General features: G+C 35.5%; 1 protein-coding gene across 4 annotated transcripts in view; it reads right to left on the bottom strand.

The window, feature by feature from the left end:
• TDRD5 (tudor domain containing 5) overlaps positions 1–21,707 on the bottom strand; it is a 100,598-nt gene that overhangs the window by 27,901 nt on the left and 50,990 nt on the right. For 2 of the 4 annotated variants that reach the window (XM_011951124.1, XM_011951126.1), the window contains exons 10-14: positions 17,119–17,331; positions 16,710–16,776; positions 8,915–9,115; positions 7,762–7,920; positions 5,601–5,762 (exon numbers count right to left, since the gene is read on the bottom strand). In XM_011951124.1, coding sequence (XP_011806514.1) covers positions 5,601–5,762; positions 7,762–7,920; positions 8,915–9,115; positions 16,710–16,776; positions 17,119–17,331 — 802 coding nt within the window. The remainder of the gene's footprint in view (positions 1–5,600; positions 5,763–7,761; positions 7,921–8,914; positions 9,116–16,709; positions 16,777–17,118; positions 17,332–21,707) is intronic. The other 2 variants (XM_011951128.1, XM_011951127.1) reach the window with 1 other exon arrangement.

Below are 21,707 nucleotides of genomic sequence, written 5' to 3'. Positions count from 1 at the left end.
GAGTAAAACTCCGTCTCAAAAAAATAAAATAAATAGATTATCTGAGGTCAGGAGTTCGAGACCAGCCTGACCAACATGGAGAAATCCCATCTCTACTAAAAATACAAAATTAGTGGGGCATGGGGTACATGCCTGTAATCCCAGATACTCAGGAGGCTGAGGCAGGAGAATAGTTTGAACCCGAGAGGCAGAGGCTGTGGTGAGCCGAGAGCATGCCATTGCACTCCAGCCTGGGAAACAAGAGTAAAACTCCGTCTCAAAAAAATAAAATAAATAAATAATCAAACTATATGCTGTCTCAAGAAACTTACTTCAACTATGATGACACAGGTAGGTTAGAAGGATGGAAAAAAATATACCAGGCAAACACACACACACACACATACATAGAAACTGGAATGGCTATGTTGATATCAGATTATGCAGACTTCAGTGCAAAAAAAAGTAATTGTGGATAAAGACAGACATTTCATAATGATAAATGGGTCAATTCATCAAGACATAAGAATCCTAAATGGATAACACCTAACAACAGAACTTCAAAATGCACAACAAAAAAACTGATAGAATGAAAGGAGAAATAGACAAAATCCAAGATTATAGTTATAGACTTCACTGTTCTTCTCAGTAATCAACCAAATTGGTAGACAGCAAGGAGCAGAAGAACTGAACAATACAACCAGTCAACTGGATCTGACATTTATAGAAACTCCATCCAAAAACAGAATACACGTTTTTTTTAAAGACACATGGACATTTACCAAGCTAGACCACATCCTGTTGACGAAACAAACCTTAACGAATTTAAAGAACTGAAATCATACTAAGTATGTTCTAAGACCATATTATACTGGAAAGAAATAACAGAAAGTTAACATGAAAATTTCCACACACCTGAAAATTAAACAACACAACACACTTCCAAATAATTCATGGATCAAAGATAATATCTCAAAATAAATTATAAAATATTTGAACTGAAAGAAAATGAAAATACAATATGTTCAAATTTGTGAAATGCAGCTAAAGTGATATGTAGAGACTCACAGATCAATGCTTACATTAGAAAAGAAAGGTCTCAAGTCAATAAAGTAAATTTCCATCTTAAAAAAAAATAGAAAAAGAAAGCAAAAATAAACCCAAAGAAAATAAAAGAAGAAAGAAATCAATGAACTTGAAAACAGAAAGACAAGAGATAAAACCAGTGACACCAAAAGCTTATTCTCTGGGAATGGGAAGTTCAATAAAATGGATAAATCTCTAGCAAGACTAACAAAAAGGGGAGAAGACAAATTGCCAACATCAGGAATGTAATAGGAGATTATCACTGCAGACCCTGCAGATAACAAAAGGATAAGGGAATACTATAAACAATGTTATAGATATAGTTGACAACTTAGATGAAGTGAACCAATTCCTCATTTGATAAATGAGTCACTTCCTCAAAAACCACAAAATACCAAGACTAAGATAAAATAGCTGATTTGAATAATCCTGTATCTATTCAAGCAATTGATTTTATAATTTAAATTCTTCTGGGAAAAAGTCTCCAGGCCCAGATGGTTTTATAAGGTAATACCAAACATTTTAAAAATCAACTTCTCTCCCTGAAAAAGAACCCGATTTTATATAATTGTTTCCAGAAAATAGATGAGTGAATACTTCCAACTATCACCCTGTACAACGTGTACGTCAATAAACAAATAAAGAAAACGTGCTACATATACACAATGTAATACTATTCAGCCTTTAAAAAGAAGGAAATCTTGTAATTTGTGACACAATAGATGAACCAGGAGGACATTATGTTACATAAAAGAAGCCAGACACAGAAAGACAAATAACACAATCTCACTTACACGTGGAATCTAAAAAAGCAGTCTGAAATAGTGGTTACCAGAGGCTAGGAGGTGGAGGGATTGGGCAGATGTTGGTCAAAGGACACAAAATTTCAGTAGACAGGAGGAGTAAGTTCAAGTGATCTGCTATACATCTTGGTAATAGTGATGTTAACTATTAACTATACAGTTAATAGTGATGTTAACTATTAACTATACAGTTAATAGTGACATAGTGGCATAATGTATACTTAAAAATTGTCAGCAGAGTAGATTTTAAGTGTTTTCACCACAAAAAAATACAAATATGTGAGGTAATGCATATGCTAAATAGCTTGACTTATACATGCTACAATGTATACATATATTGAAACATACACCATATATGCAATTTTACTTAATTAAAAAACTAAGAAAATAAAGATCCACACAAACAACAAAAATAAATAAAAAGGAAATATAATTCTACATAATCTTTCCCAGAAAACAGCAAAGAGGGCAACATATTCGGATTTATTTTATGAGGCCAGGCTTATCCAGTACAAAAACCAAAGACAATACAAGAAAACTACAGACCAATATCTCATGAAAACAGACATCCATTTGCATATACGAATGCAGACAACATTACTGATATAGAAAATCGCAAAAGAAATCAACAAAACACCCCCTAGAATTGATTAGTGAGGTTAGGTAGTTCAAAAAAACACCAATTTCTATATACTAGCAATTAAAATACAAAAATTGGGGAAAACATTTATAATAGCTCTCAAAATAAGTGAAATACTTAGGTATAAAATTAACAGAACATGTACAGATCCTGTACACTGAAAATTATAACACTGTTGAAGAAATAAAAGAAAACCTAAATACATGGAGAGATATACCATGTTCATGGACTAAAGTATCAATTTTCCTCAAAATTATCTATATATATAACAACTCCAATCAAAATCTCAGGTATAGACAAACTGATTCTAAAATTTATAAGGAAAGAAAAAGGAACCAAAATATTAAAAACAATTTTGAAAAAGTATAAAATAGGAGGAATCATACTACCTGATTTTTTTTTTCTTGAGACAGAGTTTTGCTCTTGTCATCCAGGCTGAAGTGCAATGGTGTGATCTCAGCTCACTGCAACCTCCCTCCACCTTCCAGGTTCAAGTAATTCTCCTGTCTCAGCCTCCCAAGTAGCTGGGATTACAGGTGCCCACCACCACACCCGGCTAGGTTTTGTATTTTTTAGTAGAGACAGGGTTTCACCACGTTGGCCAGGGTGGTCCTGAACTCCTGACCTCAGGTAATCCCCCCACCTCGGCCTCCCAAAGTGCTAGGATTATAGGCATGAGCCACTGCGCCCAGCCCATACTACCTGATTTTAAGAGGTACTATATAAGGTTACAGTAATCAAGACAATGTGGTAGTGATGAAGAGACATACATATAGGTCACTGGAGAAGAACATAGAGTCTAGAAATAGACTTACAGAAATATAGACAATTGATTTTTGATAAGGCTTCAAAGACAATTCAATGGAGATAGGATAGCCTTCTCAACAAAGGATGCTGGATCAACTGGACATCCACATGTAACAAAATGAAACCTGACCTAAATTTCACGCTTTATACTAAAATTAACTCAAGGTGTCTTGACACTAGAAACACTGTCCATAACAGAAAACAAGTTGATACGTTAGGTTTTTTCAAAATTAAAAACTTCTGTATGAAAGACACTATTAAGAGAATGAAAAGACAAGCTACAAGTGGGAGAATATTTTGAAAATCACATTATTTGACAAAGAACTAGTATCCCAAATGCATAAAGAACTCTCAAAACTCGAGTAAGAAAATAACCCAATCAAAAAATGGGAAAAAGACTTCAACAGAAATTTCACCAAGAATTGTGTATAGATGGCAACTAAGCACATGAAAAGATGTTCAACATCATTAATCACTCAAATTTAAAATCATGCTGTGATACTACTACACATCTATTGGAATGGCTAAAACAAAATTACTGACAATGTCAAGTGCTGACAAGAAAACGGAGCAACTGGAACTCATATATTGCTGGTGAAAATGCAAAATGGTATAGTCACTCTGGAAAAAAGTTTGACATACACTTATCACATGACCCAGTAATCTTACTCCCAGGTATTTACCCTAGATAAATGAAGCTTATGTTCACACAAAAACCTGTACATGAATATTTATAGCAGCTCTTGAATAAATACCCCAAACTGGAAACAACCCAAATGTCCTTCAATAGGTGAATGGGTATACAAACTGTGGTATATTTACACTATAAAATACTATTCAGCAATCAAAAAGAACATATTATTGATACATGCAAGAGCTTGGACGAATCTCAAAGGTACAGAACTATACTGAATGAAAGAAGCTAGTCTCCAAAGGTTACATACTATATGATTCTACTTATATGACAGTCCTGAAAAGGTAAAACTAGAGTGACAGAAAACAGACCCCAGATCAGTTGCTAGGGGTTAGGGATGTGGGGAGACTGTGATTACAAAGCGGTAGCACAAGGGTTATTTTAGATAATGGAGCTGTTCTGCATCCCAATGGCAGTATTGGTTACACAAATCTACGCATTTATTAAAGTTGATAGAACAGCACACCAAAAGAGTCAATTTTACTATGTGTTAATTTATTATAAAAGGAAAGAAATATTAACATGAAAAAAAAGTTATACCAGGGAAGAAAAAGGTGTAATAGTGTACTATAATACTTGGCCAAGCCGTGAAGAGCATTTACATAGTCACAGTAATATAAATATTGAATGTGATCTGATGGAAAGTTTGACATACTATATCAATAACATGGTAGGGGGAAGGGACAAAAATATTATGTTTGTGTGTGGTGGTGGTGGTAAGGCAATGAAAGAGAACTAAGCCCTCATCTTTCATAGTGACAAATCCACAGATACTTAAAACTGAAAAATCAGGAAATAACAACATGAGGATGTTATTTAATGAAAGAAACAGAAGTAAATTCCAAAAGCAGCTAAAAGAAATAAACGTGGTTGCTCTGGAAAATAGGAAATACAGGGGAAGGAGTCATGGGGGATCCTAAGTTTTGTATACATGAACATTTGATTAAAAAAAAAATACATCCTCCAAAAAAGTTGTAAACAGTTTTCCCAATGGGTTTTTCAAGATATAATTTCTTGATACTAGTTTCTAGCCACTGTATAATTCTTGAAGACCACCCCAAGTCACAGGATATTAACTAACACATCAAAGCCAGATACCTTTTTTATGATCAAGGTTATGTTGCTACAACTTTGGTATTGGTTACTACAAACAAATTTATTTATTTATTTTATTTATTTACTTTTTTGAGGCAGAGTCTCACTCTATCACCCAGGCTGGAGTGCAGTGGCACGATCTCAGCTCACTGCCACCTCCACCTCCCGGGTTCAAGCATTCTCAAGCTCCAGCCTCCTGAGTAGCTGGGATTACAGGCACATGCCATCATGGCTGGCTAATTTTTTTGGTACATTTTGTAGAGACAGGGTTTCATCGTGTTGACCATGCTGGTCTCAAACTCCTGACCTCAAGTGATCCGCCTGCCTCAGCCTCCCAAAGTGCTGGGATTACAGGTGTGAACCACCGCACTTAGACCAAGAATTCGTAATACTAAAAGCAGTGGGGTTTAAAGAGAGTTTATTCCTATCCTCTTCACTTATGAATTCAGTGTATTATATTAATTACATATTCAAAGACTATCTTTCCTTCTCCTACCTCATTTTCTTCCTTCAGATCATTTGGCTCTGGGTTGGACCACTTTGGATCTTCTTCAAAGCTCTTATTACAGGTTTTCAAAGAATCAAATTCAGAATCCTTTAATGGCTCCTTTGACTCAGATTTAAGATGACTTAAACACTTTTCATCATTAATATCTTGCTAGTAGATATGAAAGAGAATTCCTCTATTTTCAATATTAATGCTGTTTCCAAAATCTACATGCCTATACATTTTGGGGGAAAGTTTTTGCTACAGTTCACAAAAATGCTACATTATTTTATAGCTTTATCCGTGATCCTAGGTCTTCCCATCCTGCTATACTAGTTCCAGCCAACGAACATTTATTGAGCCTTTATTATGAAATGTCTGCAAGACAGCTCTGTGAATACAAAGATGAATGCAACAGATTCTGGCTCTAAAGGAACTAAAAAATATTGTGGAAAGACCTAGAATCAGTCTTCCAAGTCCAGCCATCACAAAGATATGACCAAAATATGATTGATAGAAGAGGACATCTGAGAAGATGCAACGAAGAAGATAACACTTAAAAGATGAGTAGGAATTCACAAGGAACTGGGTGTAGAGGTGTAGGTGTGTGTGTAGCATATGGGAGTCTTAATATGTCAAAGTACAGACTAGGGTGGAATAGTAGAGTTTTAAGCCCTTTCTCTTTTGCAGAAAAGATGGTTCTTATTTCATTTCCAGAATAGAACTATGATTATTTGAAGACACCAACAGAGTGATAGGATATTCTAAAAATATTAAAGGTTGAATTCAACTTACTATTTAAGAATGAAGAAACAGAATTCTCCTAATCCAGTAATAATGACTAAGAAAAATTCAGGCTTTGGAAAGTGTTATGGGCATACAAGCTTCATTAATTTTAACATTACCTAGAAATCTAAAAATCTTTATATTGTTTTGAACATGCAGTAGGAAACATCGGTACATAATTTTCATAATAGGTAATCTCCCAGTAGTCAAAATGGCCTTTATCTTTTCTAATAATTAGTAAATGTCTACTCAAAAAACCATCTCTATAATTTTATTTTAAAAGTCAGATATATAAAACACATTAAACAAAATAATATTTTTACATTTTATTCAAAGAAAATAAAAAGACATTGTATCAATAAAACAAAACATTTTTGGCCCTCAAATTAAACACATCCTGTATTCTTAGCCCAGTATCTGTTGTCGTGAGGAATATAAGACTTGGAGAACATGGTTTATTTGTTCAAGAAACATTAAGTCCTCACCATATGCTTCACTTGCCTTTTACACATCGAGTATCCCTTATCCAAAATGCTTGGGATAAAAAGTGTTTCAGATTTTGGATAATTTTGGATTTTGAAACATTTGCATATACATGAGATATCCTGGGGATAACACCCAAGTCTAACATGGAATTCATTTATGTTTCATATATACATTATATGCATAGCTTGAAGGTAATTTTATATAATATTTTAAATAAGTTTGTACATGAAACAGTTTGGACTGTATGTTGACTGCAACCTGTTATACGAGTTTAGGTGTGGAACTTTCCACTTGTGATATCATGTCAGGATTCAAAAATTTTGAGATTTTGGAGCATTTCAGGTTTTGGGTTTGTGCATTAGAGATGTACAAGCTGTCTTTATAATGAAGATATGAAAGTACAAACCTGGTAAGTTGCTGTAAAGATTAAATTAGTTAACATGTTAATGCTTTTAACAGTGCCTGCCATGTGGTACAAGTTCAATAAATAATGCTGTTGTTCTTATTACTGTGGGCTGGAAAAAATACATAATAATATTATAATACTATTATTACTGTGAAGGGAGGAGTTGTTGAAAGTTTATAGGGAAAGTAAGAAATGAGAATACCAGAAGAACCTGTGTACTGCAGAGGAAAGAAGAATAGCATTCAGAGTCAGCATAGTGAAGTCACAACTGCACAAAGGCACCAATGGAATTTAGTATATAAGAGCAATTGTTCAGGAAGAAGCATGACTGAAGCAAATGTTTAAGCCAGCAAATAAAGAGACAAATTGTTAAGATCACTGTGCAAAATTTCCAAACTCCCCAAAATTTGGAAAGCCTTGGTTTCTTCATCTAAAAAAATGAGGATTACAGTAATAAAAAGAATTATAATACTACTTGCAAAAATCTCTTACCAGGATATGTAACTCACTCTCTTTTGACTGTGGACTTATCTTTCGGTCTTCATTAAAATAGTGCTGCTGGGAAGGATAACCTAGTTCTGTCAAGACAATGTCCTCTGGCCCTCCACTGGATTTCGTGTATAAAGCTAAAGGGTTGAGCTCACTGAAACCCTAAGATTAAAAAAAGAAAAGGGATGGTTTAATTTACATGACCAACAGAAAAAGGGTGAGAAAGCACTTAATAACTTTCAAATACTATGGAAGTATATTATCTTCAGAATTTTATTTTATTTATTATTTTTTTTTTTTGAGATGGAGTCTCGCTCTGTCGCCCAGGGTGGAGTGTGGTGGCGTGATCTCAGCTCACTGCAACCTCTGCCTCCCAGGTTTGAGCGATTCTCCTGCCTCAGCTTCCTGAGTAGCTGGGACTACAGGCGCGTGTCACCACGCCTGGCTAATTTTTTGTATTTTTAGTGGAGACGGGGTTTCACTGTGTTAGCCAGGATGGTCTTGATCTCCTGACCTCCTGATCCACCCACCTTGGCCTCCCAAAGTACCGGAATTACAGGTGTAAGCCACCGCGCCCAGCCTATCTTCCAAATTTTAACAGTTAAAAATGTCTCCATTATTGACAGTTTTTGCTAGTTACAAAAATTATCAACATAACAGTGAAATAGATGCTATCAATAATTGCAAAATAGGAGTGATATTCTTCTCTAGGACAACTTCAGATAACTACTTTTTATTTTATTATTATTATTATTATTATTTGAGACAGAGTCTCGCTCTGTTGCCCAGGCTGGAGTGCAGTGGCACCATCTTGGCTCACTGCAACCTCCACCTCCCGGGTTCAAGCAATTCTCTGCCTCAGCCTCCCAAGTAGCTGGGATTACCGGCATGAGCCACCATGCCCGGCCAGATAACTACTTTTTAAATTAATTATTTTAAAAAAAGTATTCCCATTTCAAAGGACAATTAGTCAAATGCAGTTTTTCTGTGGTCATCTGAAAATTAAGAGTGCTCTGCATTAAAAAACCAGGAATCTCGTGGATGTCTCTAATTGGTTAAAGAATAAACCAAATAAACTTCTTTATTAAATTATCTTATACCTTGACGTGGTGAAATTAAACAAAATATATTACAAAATACATCCAGACTGCTCCACCTTAGAAGAGATATTTTCTCGGCATACAACAGCATGGCCCTCTGTTCTCAAGACATGATGGAAATAGATATCTTCGTTTGAGGATGTGTCACACAAAAAAATGTTAAGGATTCCATCTACATATTCATCTACTACCCCCACTAATGGCTTCAAACCGCACAACTTCTGGAACTGCAAAATAGCTTCCGATGTCCAGTGTTCCTGAAATATGATCAAGATATTGGATTCAGGTGATAGATCTAAACATGAATTATAATAACCATACACAACAATGAATTCTGATGAACTAGAGACTGAAGTGGAAATAAAACCATAAAAGTACTAGAATAACACATAGGAGGATATGTATTATTTGTGGATGAGAAAAGACAGAATAAAGGAAAAATGATAAAAAATGCAATTACTGAAAAAATTTAAATAATTATGTAATGTGCAACTTCCATTTTCAGAAATTGTGAGTTAGATTATTAGACCAACCCTTCCATAGAAAACAACTAAAAATTATAGGTAAAAGAATTATGAAATATATCCAAAAGGCATCAAAGAACTGACAAGCTTGAACAAATTATCAGGCCAAAACTGAAGGGAAAATCAGAACTACTTTTGTCTTAAGGGAACCTGCTAATCCAGGTAATTTGAACTTTGGTTTTTTTCTTTTTTTTTTTTTTGAGACAGAGTCTTGCTCTGTCACCCAGGCTGGAGTGCAAAGGCGCGATCTCGGCTCACTGTGACCTCTCTCTCTCGGGTTCAAGCGATTCTCCTGCCTCAGTCTCCCGAGTAGCTGGGATTACAGGTGCATGCCACCACACTTGGCTGATTTTTGTATTTTTAGTAGAGACAGGGTTTCACCATGTTGGCCAGACTGGTCTTGAGCTCCTGACCTCAGGTGATCCACCTGCCTCGGCCTCCCAAAATTCTGGGATTACAGGCGTGACCCACCGGACGGTCTAACAGGTCAAAAGGGACAGACATCAAAGCTGGGGTGCACCCATGGTGGGGAGTTTACAAGAGAACTTTCCTTCATTAAACTGAGTCCCTAAGGTGATACACTCTCAGGGTAAGGGAGGAAGAAAATAAATTATCCTTCACATGGATTTGCAGCTCAATTTTCACATTACCAGGGTGGTCTACACATCAAGTTGTTAATTCAAATTAACATGGTCCCAGACTGGTAATATTTCTAAATATCTGGCAGAAGCACATGTAAATCCTTTCTGGAGGTAGGCAACCTCAGTCTTTATTATTCAAACATTCTTCTGGTTAATTTTTCAAAGACAATGAGCAGTACACAGGCAAAGATAATAAAACATACAAAGAAACAATGACTCAAAAAAGAACAGAGACAATATAACAAATCCTCAATTTTAGATATTTTAACTTCTAGACAAATTATAAAACAACTAAACTTACTATGCTTAAAGCCAAAAAAACCCAAACAAAAACCAGTTCAGCTTGAAAGCTTCTGCAGAAATTAGCAATCTATAAAAATTGATCTAGCAGAACTAAGAAGTTTTAGAAGGTAAAAACATGATAACCAAAATTAAAAACCTCATAGGTTAATTCAATAACAGATCAGATATAACTAAAGAGTAAATTGGTGAAGGGTGAGGTATTTTGGAAAAAATTTCCCAGAATGCAGCATGGAAAGACAGACAGATGTAAAATATGATAGAAAGGTTAAGAGAAATGGAAGAAAAACTAAGAAGTTTTAACACTTTTAATTATGGTCCCAGAAAAAAAGCAGCAGAAATAAGAAGAATACAAATATAAATATGGGAAATAGGCAGTAATTGAAGAGATAATGGTTGGGAATTTGCAAGATGAAAAAAAGTAACAAAACACAAATGAAGTCTGATGAACCATAAAGTAGCATAAATAATAAATTCACACAAAAACACATCACACTAATACTGAAGAACATGAGCAACTAATAGAAAATTTTAAAAACACCTAGAGACAGAAAGGACACTACCTTCAAAGGAGAAAATCTATTAAACTGACAGCTGACTTCTCAGAAAATGATAAAGGAAACCAGAAGCCAGTAATGGTATCTTCAATGTGCTAAAGATACTAACTGCTAACCTAGAATTCTATACTTAGTAAATACATGTTTCTATAATAAGTGGAAAATAAATGATATTTTCAGAAAAATACAACTTTGCTATCAGCTGACTCTCATTAAATAAAATCCTAAGAACACACAGTTCAAATGAAGGAGAACAGGTCCCGACAAAGGGTTTGACTGAAGAATGAAGAGCAGAGAAATACATAATTAAATCTAAATTGACATTATTTTATGCAATTTCTTGAGGGGTTAAAAATGATAACATTACACAACAAAAAGGTCAGAAGAGGAGGGTAAGGAGTTAAAGTGCTCTAATATCCTTGCATTGTTATGGATATTGTATTTCCTAGAGTAATTATTAAAATAATAGTGTATTTCTTAGTGAATTATTTAAAAAATCTCTTCAAAATAAGGCATGCATGGTGAGAAAAAGAATAGGTAGACTATATAGTATACACAAAATAAAGTGTAAGAGTTGAACCCAGATATTTCAATTATTACAATAAATGTAATCAGTCTAAACATTCTGGGTGAAAGACAAAAAGTATTAGCCTGGATTAAAAAAAAATACAACTATATAGTTCATAAAAGACATATCTAAATATAAAGATGCAGAAGGGTTGAAAGTAGAATGATAGTTTAAAAACAAACCAGGATAATATTAAATAGAAAATGATAGTTATATTAATATCAGACAAAATAAGTTTTTTTTTTTGCATTAGTAGAAATAAAAGAGGTTAACTTCATAATGATAAAACATTCGGTCTGCCAGGAAGATATAACAATTTTGGTACTGTATATGTACCTAATAATATAGCCTCAATTGTATACAAAAGAAAAACTGACTGAACTATAGGAAGAAATACACAAAAGAATAATCATAGACAAAAGCCACACTTCTTTCAATAATTACAGAAAAGCAATACAGAAAAATCGCAACGAGTAAGAGTTTCACACAATAAAGTTGACCTTATGGACATATATAAAATCTTACACTCAACAACTGCAGAATATACACTTTTAAAGAAGACACAACCATTTAGCAAAAGTGACACTATACTGGACCATCTAGCAGCCTCCTATTTAAAGGGCTGATACTATCCAGAGGATGATCTCTGACCACAGTGTATTTAAACTAGAAATCAACTACAAAAGGACAAATTAGAAAAATGTTTATAAACTGAGAAACTTCTAAATAATCCATGAATCAAACAAGAAAACAAAATATAAATTAGAAAATATTTTTAACTGAACAATAATAAAACTACCACACAGTAAAACTTATGAGATCCACCTAAAGGCTAGAAATAACCTAAGCTTGCACATCCAGAAGTTAGGGAAAGAACAGCAAAATAAACCCAAAGAAAGTAGAATTAAGGAAACAGTAAAAATAAGACAGAAATAAACAAAATAGAAAAAAAATGTTTATAATAGAAACAAGAAAGCCAAACTTGGTTCTTTGAAAAAACTCTTCAAAATGGCAAATATCTGTCTCTTTAGATCCTTAAAAAAGATACAAATACATATTTGGAATGTAAAAGGACATATCACTACAGATGTCAACATCAAAAGGATAAAAAAAATTATGAACAGTTTATGCCAAAAACAAAATTTAAATGACATCAAAAAAGAAGGAATAAAAAATGAAAAGTCTACTATAAATATTACATTTTAATTTTTGTTGGGGTGGTAAAAGTTGCAACAAAATATTAAGATTAAAAAATTACTCAAAATTTACAAAATGAGTATTACATATAAACAAGTATATATTAGGTTAAAAATTAAACTTTTGAATAATTTCATGATTTGTAGCCTTTATACTTCTACAGTTATTACAGCTTAAACTGCACTAAGACTTTTGGGATAAATATATATTACATCAACATATGCTATGAACTCCAACATACAGTATTATCAATTCAGTTTGAAAGTTCTATGTCTTTTAAAGAAATTCAGAGAATAAAATTAAAAATAACAGTTTTTCATATTTGCCCACATATTAACCATTTTCCATAATCGTCATTCTTTCCTGTAGATCTGCATTACCATTTGGTTTCACTTCACTTCAGAATTAGAAGAACTTCCCTCAGTATTTCTTGTTGTTCAAGATTGCTAGTGACGAGCTCAGTTTTTACTTTTTGAAAATGTCTCCATTTCTTCATTTTGATAGATATTTTCACTAGATACAGAATTCCACCTTGACTTCTTTTTCTCTTTCAGATTTCAATGTTGTTCCTTTCAATGGGCAGTTAGTTGGTTTTTATATTATTGTTTCCTGAATTTTCCCCCTTCTCGTTGCTTTCAGGATTTTCTCCTTTCGCTTTAGATTCCAGCAGTTTGATTATGATGTTCCTAGGTATGGTTTTCTTTGTATTTATTCTGCTTGGAGTTTGTTGATATTCTTGGATCTGAATATTGACCTCTTTCACCACATTGTGGAAATTTTTGGCCTTTCTTTTTTCCATCCTATTCTCTCAACTCTCTGGGACTCCAATTACATCCCTGTTGGGGTAGCTGATGTTGAACCAGAGACCAAGTCTCTGTCCATTTTCATTTTAATTATTTTTTATGCTCTTCTTCATATTGGATAATTTCTTTTGATCTGTTTTTAAAGTTCATAGACTCCTCCATTGTCTCCAAATCTGCTATTAAGCCTTTGCAGAAACTTTTCATTTATTTCACTTTACAACTCCAGAATTTCCATTTATTTTAAATAGTTTCTTAATGCAGAAATTCCTTCTCTGTTCCTTAATGATGAGTAAATCTCTCAGTCCTTGAACATACTCATAATAGCTGCTTTAAAGTCTTTGTCTGCTAACTGCAATGTCTGGGACATCTCAATGTCGGTTTCTACCAACTACTTTTTTGAGTATATGTCACATTTTTCCGTTTTTGTTTTTTGTTTTTTCATGTCTAGTGATTTTTAGTTGAATAGTAAACACTATCAATATGTTTTAGAGCTTCTGGATTCTGTTATGCTCAAGAGTGATTTGTTTTAACTGGCAGTTAAAACTGTCTGGACCCAAACTCTCAACTGTCTCTTCTGCAGTCTGTAGCAACAGAAATCTCTGTTCAGTCACCTCAAATGCCACCTGTTGATTTTTCACCAGGCTACTGAGTTCCCCCCAGCACTTAAGACAGTTCAGAAGTCACCCAAGGATTTGGGCAGATCATATGTAATGATTTGGGAACTCATCCATTCTGTGGTTCCCTACTTTCAAGTATTTCCACCCTAACTTCCAGCTGTTCTGCTATTTCCAAACAATGTCTTATAATTCTTTAAGACAGCAAGACTGCAGATTCTCAGAAAAGAAGCTTGAAAAGTCCCATTGCCATTTTACTTCTGCTTTTTTGCCTGCTTCCGATTTTGCTAATGGGCATAATAGTCTGTTGCTATTATGCTATTACCAAATGCATTAATTATTTTTTAAATCAGAAAAAAAGACACAGAAATAAAGTGGGACAGATTCATTTAGTTAAAAACCTAGTTATTGAGCATTTACCATGCACAAAGCCATTGCTCTGGGCACTGGAGATTCAGTGGTGAACAAGACAATTTCCCTAATGTCAGGGGCTCACACGGTCATGCATAAACAAACAAGGCAATATCAAATGGTGATAAAGCATTATGAAGATAAAACAAGGTGACAACGAACAACTGAAGTGAAGTGTGCATTTTTAATTGTCAGGTCAAAGAAGTCCTTTTTGAGGAAATAACTTTTGGACTTAAATTTGAATGACAAGAAGGACAACCATGAGATTATTGTGAATAAGCTATTCCAGTTATTAGAATATGCAAAAGCCCTAAGGCCAGAAGGAGTTTAGAAAGGAAGAAAGGAGGGCTGGACGCGGTGGCTCACACCTGTAATGCCAGCACTTTGGGAGGCCGAGGCGGGCGGATCACTTGAGGCCAGGAGTTAAAGACCAGCCTGGACAACATCATGAAACCCCATCTCTACAAAAATAAAAAAAATTAGCCAGGCATAGTGGCACACGCCTATAATCTCAGTTACTCAGGAGGCTGAAGCAGGAGAATTGCTTGAACCAGGGAGGTGGAGGTTGCAGTGAGCCAAGATCGCGCCACTGCACTCCAGCCCCGGCAAGACTCTGCTTCCAAAAAAAGAAAAAAGAAGAGAACAAAAAATGGAAGCTATCTGACTGATATGAAAGTAATGAACACTGGCTACAACTGAGTCACAAATTTAATCCTGTGCTTCCTGATGGCAAAGTAGTAAAAAGAAACTTATTCGGGAATAAAATGCAACCAAGAAAACAACCTTGAATACAAGCTTCCATCAAAAAACATATTTTGCATACATTGTTTCTAATAGTCAAAAATTAAAAGCAGTTTGAATATCAAACAATAATGGTTAAGCAGGCTATGATGCACATTTACCTAACAGATTACACTATGAATCCAATAAAACTGAGAACTTAACATATAAAAGTACTTATGCTATAATGCTAAGCAAAAGAGCAGAATACAAAATATTATGATTACTATTTTAAATATGCTGAAAACCATACAAAAAACTCCTCGCTCCCAACATCCAATAAAACAAACTGGAAGAAACATACACCAAATTTCTAAACTATGTATATTTGAGTGGTGGAATTACAGGTAATTTTTTTTCTTTTTCTTTCTTCTTTTTTTTTTTGAGACGGAGTTTCGCTCTTTGTTGCCCTGGCTGGAGTGCAGCGGCACAATCTCGGCTCACTGCAACCTCCACTTCCTGGGTTCAAGCGATTATCCCGTCTCAGCCTCCAGAGTAGCTAAGATTACAGGCACCCACCACCATGCCCGGCTTTTTCTATTTTTAGTGGAGATGGGGTTTCACCATGTTGGCTAGGCTGGTCTTGAACTCCTGACCTCAGGAGATCCGCCTGCCTCGGCCTCCAGAAGTGCTGGGATTACAGAAGTGAGTTTCTCTTTCTTCTTTACAGAATTTTTCAGGTAAAAAATATTTTAAAAATCTATTTATATGTGAGCAACTGATAGATTAAGCAGACAAATACGGCATAATAAATGTGTAGGTATGCACTAGTAAGAGTTCTGAAGGAAAAATACAAAGTTAGGTACATAAGATAATTATAACTACAGAAATGCACCTACATACATGAAAATGACTCCTGCTCCATTCCACCTCAAACCTCTGCCAAAATGTTGCTAGAAAATTATCTTGAAAACATGTTATCTGTCGGTGGTAGTTTCCTATTTACATCCTTTAGTTGCTCCCCAGCCTCTAAAGGACGACGATGTTCAGACTTCTGAACGTGGGTTTCACATTAGGCTCCTATTTCTTTGACATTTTCTACCATGCACCCACATTAGCTCATTCTATATTCTGTAGCCAAAAAGAACTACTTAAAATTTCTCCCATTTGAGATGTTTCATGCTACTCTCCCTTTGCTTGGAACGCCTTTCTTTTTTCATCCAGTTATCTTCCTAATCTTTCAAAGTGCCACTCAAATGCCTCCCTGATTACCTTGGACCAAAACAAGCAATCTTCCTTTTGCACCTCTATCATACATTCTTGAAACCTGTGCTATAGCAAATTTTATATGGCATAACAATTTCTGTCTACATGTCTGTCTTCCATACTGTATACACTGACTTCTTTGAGGGCTGGTTCTGTGTTTTATCTTTATATCCTGAGCATGTAAAACTGTTCGTGGCACATAATAGGCACTCAAGTGTTTGCTGATTAAATGGGAGACAAGCAAACATACCTCTACTGGTCTCACCCAAGCCAAAGAACAAGGGATAGCCTGAGCTGGAAGCTTTGTGTAGCAGCACCTGCAATAGATAATCAAATATATAAGGTAAGTCTTCCTGCTATTTAAATGCACCTCTTAGCATGACCCAAAGAATCACTTTCTTAATAAGAGACTAAAACGTAGTCTCATCGTACATTCAAAATTCAGTGTCATGTAAAAGACAACACAAGAGTTACAATCCATCTGTGAAACGAAATGACCCAGTTGTCAAATATGCACTAAGAAGAAAGAAGGAAAGGAAGGAAGGAAGCAAGGACTGGAGGGAGGAAGGCAAGAGAAAAGAGAGATCCCAACCCCACAGAGCTTCAACACTGTGATTCAAAATTTAATTCATCCATTGTTCTAATTCAATTCAACTCACTTGAGGAACCTCAGGGAGGACTTCTGAACAATTCCAATATTTCCAAAGTCTGGGTAGAACACTTCAACTTCCTGTTTCCCAAGGACTCGATGGATAATGACCCGATACCACCACTTATCCTCAGAAATCCTCACACAACTGAGATATCCCGGCTGAATAAAACATTCTGGCATGACATATCGATCAGAAACCAGCTGATTAGAGTAACAGCGCCTGTGGAATTCCATAATACAGAGAAATCCATAGGGGAAGAAAAAATTAAAGATAATTTTTATCAACGTATCAAGCCAGAAAGTCTTGGCCAAAAGCAAAGAAAAAAATTTTGACTTTGTCAAATTGTTAATGCTCATTAATACCAACTAATTGTTGTTTCTTATCTGAGTCCCATCTCTTCATCAACAAACTTCTTCAAAGAGAAACTTACATACTCATTTTCTGCTCTCACATTCTCTGCTGGATAGAATGTACCCCAACTTCATTCCCCAGTACTTCCTACGATAAATTAGTTTTAACACATCAATTACTTGATTCCTCCCAAATCCAGCAGCCTGTCTCTTCAGCCTTCAATACACATGATCTTGCTGCAGCGTTACCCTGTCCTGTTTCAAACCCCTTCCTAGTTTCTAAGACACAATTCTCTACTTCTTTGTCAACAGTTATTTTTTTATTGGCTCTGTATTGCCTTAAATGTTGAGGTTCACTGGGGTCTTATCTTTAGGAAGTACAACATAATATAAGCTTAGGAACCAATAACCTGGGTCCAAATCCTGACTCCCTCATTTACCAGTTGTGTGACAATCTTTCTGTGCTTCAGTTTCCTTGTTCAGGATGGGGATGATAAAAATAAAACATGTGTTAAAACATCTGAAAGTTTAAGACAGTGTACACACATAGTAAGCACTCAAATATTAGCTATTGTTCTTGCTATATACTGTCTCACCCATTTTCATGTCTTATACCATACTACTGATCAATTGTTAATTCTCAATCTATCTCTAGAAGACCCTGTATCCTTTCTGCACTTCAAAACTGGAATATTTCCAACTATATGGAAGACATGCTACTTGTTCCTCAATACCCATTCTCATCTTTCTCTTTTCTCTAGTAATAGATTCTCCCACCATTTAATTGGGTAAATGGTCATTCAGGTTTCCCAAGCTCTCTTGCATCTAGCTGTGGCTATGTGAATACTAAATTTTGGCCAATGGGATATGAGAAAAAGTGTACATAGTTAAAATGAGTACATTTAATGTGTATTTTACCCACAGTTTCAAGAGTGAAAATTCTGAGTTGTGTCTTTTAATAAAACAGGTATCTCTCCCATCCCCCCACTTAATTTTCCCCTCCCCACTAACTGGCAGGAGGACTGGGTGGTGGTAGTGGTCAGCCACACCCAAGACCACGTGAACAGGGACAACACACTATTCTGGAGCAGCAAGATTCTACACCTGCATCCCCCTCCCACCACAGAGCTATCATATCAGAATGTATTGTGTATATTTGGACTATTATGGGAAGAAGAAATAAACTTTTATCTTCTTTAAGCTACTATGATAAAGTTATATCTAACAGTGGCTAAACCTAATCCTAACTCATACCATCTATTCAACATTGCCAATGACTCTCATGGTCAACTTAGAGACACCACAGGTAAACTTCTACTAATAAGTTTTCAAACCAGCTCAAACCTATCCAGTCTCTAAAGCAAACAGTTTTCATCATCTCCTTCCCTTATTCTTCTCAACACTCTTATTGTCACCTGGCAATTTTCATTTTCCTAATTTATTTATTCCTTTCTAGTCTCATTCTCATCAAGACTAATCCACTAATAGATCTTCGTCCCTTCACTCCAATGGCTTTCTTAAAACCATCAGTGCTTCCCCACTGTCTACAGAATAATATAAAACATAGGCCGGGCGCGGTGGCTCAAGCCTGTAATCCCAGCACTTTGGGAGGCCGAGACGGGCGGATCACCAGGTCAGGAGATCGAGACCATCCTGGCTAACACGGTGAAACCCCGTCTCTACTAAAAAATACAAAAAACTAGCCGGGCGAGGTGGTGGGTGCCTGTAGTCCCAGCTACTCGGGAGGCTGAGGCAGGAGAATGGCGTGAACCTGGGAGGCGGAGTTTGCAGTGAGCTGAGGTCAGGCCACTGCACTCCAGCCCAGGCGACAGAGCGAGACTCCGTCTCAAAAAAACAAAAAAACATCTTCCCATAGTATTCAGAATCTAGCTTTTTCTTAGTCTTGCAGCATCACATCCAGTCACTGTCTCCCACTTCCTGACTCCTGCAACCTCACCTGGTGCTAACATCACTTCCTTATTGCTATTCCCAAGGCACGCCACTTACTCTTTTGTTAATGCTGGCCTTGGTTAAAATGACTGGACCTGATTATACCCACCCATAACCTCCTTGACTAGCAAATTCTTGTTTTTGAGGCCTAGCTCAATTATCTCTTTGTGAAGCTTTCCCCAACCTTGCCCAGGCAGAATGACTTCCTTTTACAATATCCCATGTATCTCCCATCTTCTTAAGCCAACCATGGTATTCACAAAGGCAAAGGACCATGTCTTACTTATCCTTGTAGTGTAAGTGCCTCAACATTCTGACACCAAGCACACAGTAGTTACAGTATTTTTTTTTTCCAGACAGGGTCTACTCTGTTGCCCAGGCTGGAGTGCAGTAGCACAATCATGACTCACTGCAGCCTCGACCCCTGGGGAGCTGGGACTACAGGCATGCACCATCATGCCCAGCTAATTTTTAAATTTGTTTTGTAGATACAGGGCCTCACTATGTTGCCCAGAACTTCTGGGCTCAAGCAATCCTCCCACCTTGGCTTCCCAAAGTGCCAAGTTTACAGGCATGAACAACACTATACCCAGTCTATAGTATTAATAATAATAGCCACCAACATTTGGGCTATGCTCCAAGTACTTTAATTTTTAGAACTCTGTGAAGTAGGTACTATTATTATCTCATTTTGGAGATAAGACAACTAGGCCCAGAGAAGTAAAGTAACTTCAAGGTCACAGAGCCAGTAAGTGTGCTTTTTAAACATGTACAAACGTCCCATAGGCATACTGGAATGGAATATATATTTTTACTACGTGATTATGCGACTTACATTATGCCAGGTGTCCTTGAGTAGAAGCATACATCCTGTTGTCAAGTTTAAAACATGGAATGTTTTTTGAGATACAAAATAAAATGAAATAAATTATTCTTCTATAACAACAATCAGACATTGTTGTTCATGAATAAATCTAAAGTGGTTGAAAATGTCCACATTTACACGGTGTTTGCTAACAAAGGACAGTTTTTAGTAGAGAAAAGAGATAATGTAAGTTAGTAGTTCTCAAAGTATAGTCCACAAACATGATTTTTACCTGGAATATGAACTAGCCATTTCTTTCATATCATTTTTGCTTTAAAGAACCACTAGAAAACAGACTTGGGTTTTTGATATACATTTTTCAACAATGAAGCAAGCTTGTCACTTCAAGGAAAACAACTCACAGTACATGTTGTCAATGATAAAAATCAAACTTTCGAGTAAAAGGATTTTGGAAATGTTGCATCCACCACTGTGAGTTTGACAGCTTCCCAATTCTAAATACTTTTCTTATGAGATCAGTGATGATATTAATGTGATATTTTTATACTGCATAATGAAATGTGTCAACATTTGGAAGATCCACATAATTCAGCAAACTAGTTATTTTCCAAATGACCAATACATGATATTATAAAGTTGTATGACCCATTCACGGATAGTTTGAATCCATGCTTAGAAGCAGCTTTGTGCTTGCTTTAATATTCTGCTGTTGCCATCTTGAAATTAGTAACTTTTAAACAGGGAGCCCTGCATGTTAATTTTGCACCAGGGCCAGCAATTACATAGCCAGTCTTAGATTCATTCAAATTGTAAAGGCAGACCAATGTGGTTTAACATAATAGAGTACAAAAAGTTCAAATTCCAAACATTTGAGAAACTACCATTTCTCAAGTTTTGGCATACTATCAAAAAAGAATATTCACAATTTTCTGAAAAAGCTATTAAAATAGTCTTTCCCAGACTAAACGTTGGTGTGAGGCCAGATGTTGTCAGATACTTCAACCAAAACAACATATCTCAACAGATTAAATGCAGAAGCAAATATGAAAAATCAACTTTCTTCTATTAAGCCAGATATTAAAGAGATCTACAAAAGTATAAAACAATGCCACCCTTCTAAATTTTTAGTTATTTTCATAAAAATGTTATTTATATTAATATGAGAATTATTTTAATATTAAAATTTTATAGTTTTAATTTCTATACAATAAATACTGATAAACAAAAGCTCTCTTGGGTCTTTAATTTTTAAGAGTCCTGAAACCAAAAAGTTTGAGAACTGTTGATTTAAGAGATATGTGATCTAGAACTAGTAATACCATTCGACCCAGCATCCCACTACTGGGGATATACCCAATGGATTATAAGTCATGCTGCTATAAAGACACATGCACACATATGTTTATTGCGACACTATTCACAATAGCAAAGACTTGGAATCAACCCAAATGTCCATCAGTGACAGACTG

The sequence above is a fragment of the Colobus angolensis genome, unplaced genomic scaffold (genome assembly GCF_000951035.1).
Source record: "Colobus angolensis palliatus isolate OR3802 unplaced genomic scaffold, Cang.pa_1.0 Scaffold315, whole genome shotgun sequence".
In the NCBI taxonomy this organism is placed as follows: domain Eukaryota; kingdom Metazoa; phylum Chordata; class Mammalia; order Primates; family Cercopithecidae; genus Colobus; species Colobus angolensis.
This window is presented reverse-complemented; position numbering and strand designations above follow the sequence as displayed.